We start from the raw sequence: 10000 nt of genomic DNA, 5'->3' as shown, positions 1-10000 counted from the left end.
GCATACACATAAACACACATACAGACAGACGCGCACACACACACGCACAAACACACACACACACATACAGAAACGCGTGCACATACACACACACATACATACATGCAAGTGGACACAGTCAAGCAGTGTACTAAAATGATAGCCCCCTAAAGTCCAATGCGCTATTCAAATCGGATTCACATTATTCAAACGAGATTCAGCTGATGTGAATGGTTTTGTAATGCACAGACAGGTATCGTTTCATAATGAAAAGAGAGGAACTGCTTCATAATGAACAGATGGGAATTGTTTTATAATGAACAAACGGGAATCATTTTATAATGAACGGGGAGGAATAATTTTATAATGAACGGGGAGGAATCGTTCTATAATGAACAGACGGGAATCGTCCTATAATGAACTTAATGGTCGTTGTATTGGAGCTCTTACCAGGATACAGTATCTTGGTGTTGAGCATTGGCATGTTTTCCCTGCTTCCTGTTTGCACAGGAAGTGATGCAGAGCTGCCTAAAGACAAGCTTCCTTTACTGATGAGTTTCTCACATGGCGTCTTAGACACTAGAGAGACAGAGAGAGAGGCAGAAAGAGAGCCATTGCATTTTCAGTTACCCAAACAAACGCTTCCAATTACACATCAGAAACACAGATACAGCTTGCATATATACACACACACACACGCGCACGCACACACACACACACACACATTTACTCTCTCTCCCACACACACACACACACACACATTTACTCTCTCTCACACACACACGCACATTTACTCTCTCACACACACACATATTTACTCTCTCTCTCTCTCACACACATACACACATTTACTCCCTCTCTCACACACACACACACACACATTTACTCTCTCTCACACACGCACACACACACATTTACTCTCACACACACACACATATTTACTCTCTCTCTCTCTCTCTCTCACACACACACACACACACACACACAAACACACGGCCACTTTGAAAGTCCACAGGAGAATAGACTGCTTGGTCATTAAACATTGTGAACTGAGTACTGCATCACAATTAGTGTGTTACATCAGTGTTACCTGAGTGTTCTCACAGCGTTAGCAGAGCGTTATCACAGCATTACGTGAGTGTTCATACCATCTTAGTAGAATATTACTACGGCATACGTAACATGTTGTTAAAGCCTTACCTGAGCATTATTATAGCGTTAATACAATGTTGTTAAAGCGTTACCTGAGCATTATTATAGCGTTAATACAATGTTGTTAAAGCGTTACCTGAGCATTATTATAGCATTAATACAATGTTGTTAAAGCGTTACCTGAGCATTATTATAGCGTTAATACAATGTTGTTAAAGCGTTACCTGAGCATTGTTATAGTGTTAATACAATGTTGTTAAAGCGTTACCTGAGCATTGTTATAGCGTTAATACAATGTTGTTAAAGCGTTACCTGAGCATTATTATAGCGTTAATACAATGTTGTAAAAGCGTTACCTGAGCATTGTTATAGCGTTAATAGAATGTTGTTAAAGCGTTACCTGAGCATTATTATAGCGTTAATACAATGTTGTTAAAGCGTTACCTGAGCATTATTATAGCGTTAATACAATGTTGTTAAAGCGTTACCACAGCATTATTATAGCGTTAATACAATGTTGTTAAAGCGTTACCTGAGCATTGTTATAGTGTTAATACAATGTTGTTAAAGCGTTACCTGAGCATTATTATAGCATTAATACAATGTTGTTAAAGCGTTACCTGAGCATTATTATAGCGTTAATACAATGTTGTTAAAGCGTTACCTGAGCATTATTATAGCATTAATACAATGTTGTTAAAGCGTTACCTGAGCATTGTTATAGCGTTAATAGAATGTTGTTAAAGCGTTACCTGAGCATTGTTATAGTGTTAATACAATGTTGTTAAAGCGTTACCTGAGCATTGTTATAGCGTTAGTATAATGTTGTTAAAGCGTTACCTGAGCATTATTATAGCATTAATACAATGTTGTTAAAGCGTTACCTGAGCATTGTTATAGTGTTAATACAATGTTGTTAAAGCGTTACCTGAGCATTGTTATTGTGTTAATACAATGTTGTTAAAGCGTTACCTGAGCATTATTATAGTGTTAATACAATATTGTTATAGCGTTACCTGAGCATTATTATAGCATTAATACAATGTTGTTAAAGCGTTACCTGAGCATTGTTATAGTGTTAATACAATGTTGTTAAAGCGTTACCTGAGCATTATTATAGCATTAATACAATGTTGTTAAAGCGTTACCTGAGTATTGTTATAGCATTAATACAATGTTGTTAAAGCGTTATCTGAGCATTATTATAGCATTAATACAATGTTGTTAAAGCGTTACCTGAGCATTATTATAGCGTTAATACAATGTTGTTAAAGCGTTACCTGAGCATTATTATAGCATTAATACAATGTTGTTAAAGCGTTACCACAGCATTATTATAGCGTTAATACAATGTTGTTAAAGCGTTACCTGAGCATTATTATAGCGTTAATACAATGTTGTTAAAGCGTTACCTGAGCATTGTTATAGTGTTAATACAATGTTGTTAAAGCGTTACCTGAGCATTGTTATAGCGTTAGTATAATGTTGTTAAAGCGTTACCTGAGCATTATTATAGCATTAATACAATGTTGTTAAAGCGTTACCTGAGCATTGTTATAGTGTTAATACAATGTTGTTAAAGCGTTACCTGAGCATTGTTATAGTGTTAATACAATGTTGTTAAAGCGTTACCTGAGCATTGTTATAGCGTTAATACAATGTTGTTAAAGCGTTACCTGAGCATTGTTATAGTGTTAATACAATGTTGTTAAAGCGTTACCTGAGCATTATTATAGCGTTAATACAATATTGTTATAGCGTTACCTGAGCATTATTATAGCATTAATACAATGTTGTTAAAGCGTTATCTGAGCATTATTATAGCGTTAATACAATGTTGTTAAAGCGTTACCTGAGCATTATTATAGCGTTAATACAATATTGTTATAGCGTTACCTGAGCATTATTATAGCATTAATACAATGTTGTTAAAGCGTTACCACAGCATTATTATAGCGTTAATACAATGTTGTTAAAGCGTTACCTGAGCATTGTTATAGCGTTAATAGAATGTTGTTAAAGCGTTACCTGAGCATTATTATAGCGTTAATACAATGTTGTTAAAGCGTTACCTGAGCATTATTATAGCGTTAATACAATGTTGTTAAAGCGTTACCTGAGCATTATTATAGCGTTAATACAATGTTGTTAAAGCGTTACCTGAGCATTATTATAGCGTTAATACAATGTTGTTAAAGCGTTACCTGAGCATTATTATAGCGTTAATACAATATTGTTATAGCGTTACCTGAGCATTATTATAGCGTTAATACAATGTTGTTAAAGCGTTACCTGAGCATTATTATAGCGTTAATACAATGTTGTTAAAGCGTTACCTGAGCATTGTTATAGCGTTAATACAATGTTGTTAAAGCGTTACCTGAGCATTATTATAGCGTTAATACAATGTTGTTAAAGCGTTACCTGAGCATTATTATAGCGTTAATACAATGTTGTTAAAGCGTTACCTGAGCATTATTATAGCGTTAATACAATGTTGTTAAAGCGTTACCTGAGCATTATTATAGCATTAATATAATGCTGTTAAAACTTAGTTTTAGCGCTATCAGAGAGCTCATGGGGTACTTGAGCATTTTTTGAGACTTGTGCTGGGTGTGACCTCTGACCTCTGCGGACAGGGCGTGGCTTGGCGCTGTAGGACGACTGCACAGACAGTTTATCCTCTTCATCATCCTCCTCTGCCTCATCTGAGCCCAGTCCAAACACATTCTGAGTCTGGGCATTCTGCTCATCGACCGCTGAGAGAGACAGAGAGAGTGAGAGAGAGAGAGAGAGAGAGAGACAGAGAGACAGAGAGAGAGAGAACAGGCACTTTTTCTCAGCTCTCTGAGTGTAAGGTATGTTTTGGCCTCTGCATGTAGCTGTAAGAGATGGTGTCTGTACTGGTTACAGGTGTGTGTGTGTGTGTGTGTGTCTAACCTTTCTCCGTGTGTTCAATAATCTGTCTGATAGCTTTTTTCAGACTGTTAGCTCGTAGCATCAGCTGTTCTCTGGGTTTGAAGATGGCGGGTGTGGGTCTTGGTGAGGTGGGTGGGGGAGGGTGGGGGTGCAGTGGAACACACTCTTCCCCCTCCTGCTCCTCGGCGATGGTTGGAGGCGGCGTTGCCATGACACTGGTGGCCTGAGCCTCCTCATTTAGAGTCTTCAGTAAGGAGTCCAACTTCTCCTTCAGAATACCGCACTACAGACAACCACAAACAACTGTCAGTCCTCTCACAACCAATCACACTACAGACAACCACAAACAACTGTCAGTCCTCTTACAACCAATCACACTACAGACAACCACAAACAACTGTCAGTCCTCTCACAACCAATCACACTACAGACAACCACAAACAACTGTCAGTCCTCTCACAACCAATCACACTACAGACAACCACAAACAACTGTCAGTCCTCTCACAACCAATCACACTACAGACAACCACAAACAACTGTCAGTCCTCTCACAGCCAATCACACTACAGACAACCACAAACAACTGTCAGTCCTCTCACAACCAATCACACTACAGACAACCACAAACAACTGTCAGTCCTCTCACAACCAATCACACTACAGACAACCACAAACAACTGTCAGTCCTCTCACAGCCAATCACACTACAGACAACCACAAACAACTGTCAGTCCTCTCACAACCAATCACACTACAGACAACCACAAACAACTGTCAGTCCTCTCACAACCAATCACACTACAGACAACCACAAACAACAGTCAGTCCTCTCAAAACCAGTCACAAACATCTGTCAGTCCTCTCACAACCAATCACACTACAGACAACCACAAACAACTGTTAGTCCTCTTACAACCAATCACAAACATCTGTCAGTCCTCTCACAACCAATCACAAACATCTATCAGTCCTCTCACAACCAATCACACTACAGACAACCACAAACAACAGTCAGTCCTCTCACAACCAATCACAGCAGCTCTTAACCTACAACCACTCACAACTGTCATCACAGAGTATATCCGGAGTGTGTGTGTGTGTGTATGTGTATGAATGAGTGTGTGTGTGTGTGTGTGTATGTGTGTGAACGAGTGTGTGTGTGTGTGTGTTACCTTCTTTGCCATGGCTTCTGACTCCTCAGAACTCTCTGTGTTTTTCTCATAAGCTCTGCCCACACGAGCCACAAAGTCCTTCACTGTCTCACACAGAACCCTGTGGACAACACACACACACACACACACACACACACACACGCACACACACACACGCACACACACACACACACACACACACACACACGCACACACACACACAGAAACACACATACACACACGCACACGCACACACACACGCACGCACAGAAACACACACACACACACGCACACACAGAAACACACATACACACACACACACACACACACACACACAGAAACACACACACACACACAGACACACACACACACACACACACACGCACAGAGACATATGCTCAAACACACAACTGTAATGCTTCTTAACCTGGAAACTACAGGCAGACAAGGAGAGCAGCGTTTCTGGGGACCCACTTTTTAAAAATGACAAACCATTGACTCAGTTCACCACAGGGCTGATCTGTAAATAATCTTATCTATAGCTTATCTATAAACCTTATCTATAAACCTTATCTATAAACCTTATCTATAAACCTTATCTATACACCGTAAGGAGAGTGAATTTGTCCCAGACCATTTTTATAGCCATTTCCACATCACCTTGTGTTATCTTGAACCAGCCATTTCAAAGAGATATACATCTGATAAATCACAATTTCGTTTGTGTGATCATGTGAAAATTTGTGTGTATCTTTGTGTGTGTGTGTGTGTGTGTGTGTGTGAGTGTGTGTCTATGTGTGTGGGCGTGTCTGTGTGTGTGTGTGTGTGTGTGTGCGCATCTCTGTGTGTGTGCGTGTCCGTGCGCGTCTGTGTGTGTTTGTGTGTGTGTGTCTGTGTGTGTGTGTGTGTGTGTGTGTGTGTGCATCTCTGTGTGTATGCGTGTCCGTGCGCGTCTGTGTGTGTTTGTGTGTGTGCGTCTGTGTGTGTGTGTGTGTGCCTGCACGTCTGTGTGTGTATGTGTGTGCGTGCGCATCTGTGTGTGCATCTGTGTGTGTTTGTGTGTGTGTGTGCGTGTGCAGACTCACTTGGCAGAGGAGATGACGACAGAGTGCTGATCTGAGGTCAGAATCTTAGACAGATGAGCAGCTACAGAATCCTCGTATGTTAGAATCTGCTGTACCTTCAACAGCAGCCAGAGAAACACAGACAAGTGCATGAGTGAGCGTGTGTGTGTGTGTGTGTGACTATGTGTGTTTGGAGGAACTTTCACCCAACAGTCTGTAAACAAAGTGACATTAAGTGAGTGAACTTTCCCTCTGAGTACGCTTTAGGATCAAACAGTCACAGAAAGGTCCACTCTGAGAGGGTCACTGTGTGTCTGTGCTTCTGAGCATGAGTACACGTTTCTGTTAATGTGAGTGTGTATGGAGTAACGCAGGGTAAGAGTGGGCCGGCCTAAATCTCACACATGACCAATAACCAAGCCAAGCTCTTTTGTAGCAGGAAGTGATGTCACTCAGGGGTTAAGTACCTCTGAGTCCTCGCTGTAGTCCTCTGTTACAGTGGAGCTGGAATGTTGCCGTGGAAACTTAGTCTCATAGACCATAATACTCCACCTGTTCATGAAACCAACCATTTAATAAACACATTCAACCAACCAATAATCTAAAATTTAGAATAATCTGAAGAACTATACACCCACACATACAGACACACACACACAAACATACTCATGTAACCATATAGAAAAAACAGACACACAAACACACACACACACATGCACAGACTCACACACACACACACACACACACACACACTCACCTATCAAGCATTTTGGTGCTGGCTCGCTCCAGTTTCTCCAGAATCTGAGGCAGCTGTGTGTCATCATCACAGGCCGACCCCCAGCCCAAAACCCGCGCCAGGTCGTTCCCCGTGCCCAGAGGAAGCACGCCCAGCTGGCACTGCCACCAGAAAAACCCCACACCACACACAAGCGTTATACACACCTCACAACGCAACACACATGCGTTACACACAACTCACAACGCAACACACACATGTTACATACAACTCACAGTACAGCACTCACAACACGGCAACGCAACACAATTGAAGAAGTAATATCTCAACATTTAATAGACGCATTCTAAATTACCAGAGGACTAACGTCAGAGATTTATTTTCTGTTATACGGGTCGGCCAATAGAGGGCAGCACACAGTCAGAACAGAGAGAGATAGAGAGAGAAAGAGAGAGAGAGGATGTGTTTGTGTTTCTGTGTGTGTGTTCCTGTGTGTGTGGATATTAGTGTGTGTGTGTGTGTGTGTGTGTGTGTAGGTGTGCGTGTGTTGCTGACCTGTTTGTGGAGAGTCATTGTGTCTATCTGTGTGTATGTGTATGTGTGTGTGTGTGTGTGTGGATATGTGTGTGTGTAGGTGTGTGTGTGTGTAGGTGTGTGTGTGTGTGTTGCTGACCTGTTTGTGGAGAGTCAGTGTGTCTATCTCTGTGTATGTGTGTGTGTGTGTGTGTGTAGGTGTGTGTGTGTTGCTGACCTGTTTGTGGAGAGTCAGTGTGTCTATCTCTGTGCGTGCGTGTGTGTGTGTGTGTGTGTGTTGCTGACCTGTTTGTGGAGAGTCAGTGTGTCTATCTGTGTGTGTGTGTGTGTGTGTGTGTGTGTAGGTGTGTGTGTGTTGCTGACCTGTTTGTGGAGAGTCAGTGTGTCTATCTCTGTGCGTGCGTGCGTGTGTGTGTGTGTGTGTGTGTTGCTGACCTGTTTGTGGAGAGTCAGTGTGTCTATCTCTGCGTGTGTGTCTGTGTGTGTGTAGGTGTGTTGCTGACCTGTTTGTGGAGAGTCAGTGTGTCTATCTCTGCGTGTGTGTGTGTGTGTGTGTTGCTGACCTGTTTGTGGAGAGTCAGTGTGTCTATCTGTGTGTGTGTGTGTGTGTGTGTGTGTGTGTGTGTGTGTTGCTGACCTGTTTGTGGAGAGTCAGTGTGTCTATCTCAGATAACACCCATCCCACACTGCCATCTCCCCCACACACCAGGATACGGAATGTGTCAAACTTCTGAAACAGCCGCAAACTGCCAGGGAGATCAGAAAGATTAGCTTCACATACTTCTCTACACACACACACACACACACATGCTCACACACACACATACACTCACACAGAGACACACACACATAGACAGACACATGATCACACACACACACACACACACGCGCGTGCGCGCATGCTCACATACACTCACTCACACGCACGCTAACTCACCCCAGGTGTGGTCCTCCATTCATGAGGTCAAAGACCTGTGCAGGGTTGAGCAGTTGTTTGAAGCGACGCAGAAATTTGACCCCCTGGTTATCTCCACTCTTAGAGTTCACAAACACTAACAGAGGGCTGGTACAGGACGGGGGGCATGTCGCCTTCCAAAAACCTACAGGACAAAATAAACACATCACTGATTTAAACAGCTCCTCTACCACTAACTAACACATGACTAACTTAATCCCCACATTCTGTGATGCTTAATGCCTGATAGGACCACACCTAGTTATATGGACACATCTGTGTGTCAGTAATCCACTGTATGTGAATGTCTTTCATTCATTATATGTGAATGAGTGTATCAGTGTGTGAATAAGTGTAACATTAAACCCAGTCTTAGTGAAAGGTTCAGTAGTGAAAGGTTCAGTAGTGAAGGGTTCAGTAGTGAAGGGTTCAGTAGTGAAAGGTTCAGTAGTGAAGGGTTCAGTAGTGAAGGGTTCAGTAGTGAAGGGTTCAGTAGTGAAGGGCATATTAGTGAAAGGTTCAGTAGTGAAGGGTTCAGTAGTGAAGGGTTCAGTAGTGAAGGGTTTATTAGTGAAAGGTTATATTAGTGAGGGGTTCAGTGGTGAAGGGTTTATTAGTGAAGGGTTCAGTAGTGAAGGGTTCAGTAGTGAAGGGTTCAGTAGTGAAGGGTATATTAGTGAAGGGTTCAGTAGTGAAAGGTTCAGTAGTGAAAGGTTCAGTAGTGAAGGGTTCAGTAGTGAAGGGTTCAGTAGTGAAGGGTATATTAGTGAAGGGTTCAGTAGTGAAGGGTTCAGTAGTGAAGGGTTCAGTAGTGAAGGGTTTATTAGTGAAGGGTTCAGTAGTGAAGGGTTCAGTAGTGAAGGGTTCAGTAGTGAAAGGTTCAGTAGTGAAAGGTTCAGTAGTGAAGGGTTTATTAGTGAAAGGTTCAGTAGTGAAGGGTTCAGTAGTGAAGGGTTCAGTAGTGAAGGGTATATTAGTGAAGGGTTCAGTAGTGAAAGGTTCAGTAGTGAAAGGTTCAGTAGTGAAGGGTTCAGTAGTGAAGGGTTCAGTAGTGAAGGGTATATTAGTGAAGGGTTCAGTAGTGAAGGGTTCAGTAGTGAAAGGTTCAGTAGTGAAAGGTTCAGTAGTGAAGGGTTCAGTAGTGAAGGGTTTATTAGTGAAAGGTTCAGTAGTGAAGGGTTCAGTAGTGAAGGGTTCAGTAGTGAAGGGTATATTAGTGAAGGGTTCAGTAGTGAAGGGTTCAGTAGTGAAGGGTTCAGTAGTGAAAGGTTCAGTAGTGAAAGGTTCAGTAGTGAAGGGTTTATTAGTGAAGGGTTCAGTAGTGAAGGGTTCAGTAGTGAAGGGTTCAGTAGTGAAGGGTATATTAGTGAAGGGTTCAGTAGTGAAAGGTTCAGTAGTGAAAGGTTCAGTAGTGAAGGGTTCAGTAGTGAAGGGTTCAGTAGTGAAAGGTTCAGTAGTGAAAGGTTCAGTAGTGAAGGGTTCAGTAGTGAAGGGTTTATTAGTGAAAG

The 10000-nt window shown here is 41.9% G+C and overlaps 1 protein-coding gene across 2 annotated transcripts in view; it reads right to left on the bottom strand.

The window, feature by feature from the left end:
- The window catches only part of dgkd (diacylglycerol kinase delta), a 40209-nt gene that overhangs the window by 8156 nt on the left and 22053 nt on the right, over positions 1–10000 (bottom strand). For both annotated transcript variants that reach the window (XM_030776370.1, XM_030776369.1), the window contains 9 exons: positions 8475–8637; positions 8175–8283; positions 7025–7164; positions 6735–6819; positions 6289–6383; positions 5225–5324; positions 4072–4333; positions 3759–3890; positions 430–558 (listed from right to left, as the gene is read on the bottom strand). In XM_030776370.1, coding sequence (XP_030632230.1) covers positions 430–558; positions 3759–3890; positions 4072–4333; positions 5225–5324; positions 6289–6383; positions 6735–6819; positions 7025–7164; positions 8175–8283; positions 8475–8637 — 1215 coding nt within the window. The remainder of the gene's footprint in view (positions 1–429; positions 559–3758; positions 3891–4071; positions 4334–5224; positions 5325–6288; positions 6384–6734; positions 6820–7024; positions 7165–8174; positions 8284–8474; positions 8638–10000) is intronic.

The sequence above is a fragment of the Chanos chanos genome, chromosome 6, assembly GCF_902362185.1.
Source record: "Chanos chanos chromosome 6, fChaCha1.1, whole genome shotgun sequence".
NCBI lineage: Eukaryota > Metazoa > Chordata > Actinopteri > Gonorynchiformes > Chanidae > Chanos > Chanos chanos.
The sequence above is the reverse complement of the archived record's forward strand: the minus strand, read 5'-3'. Positions and strand labels throughout refer to the sequence as shown.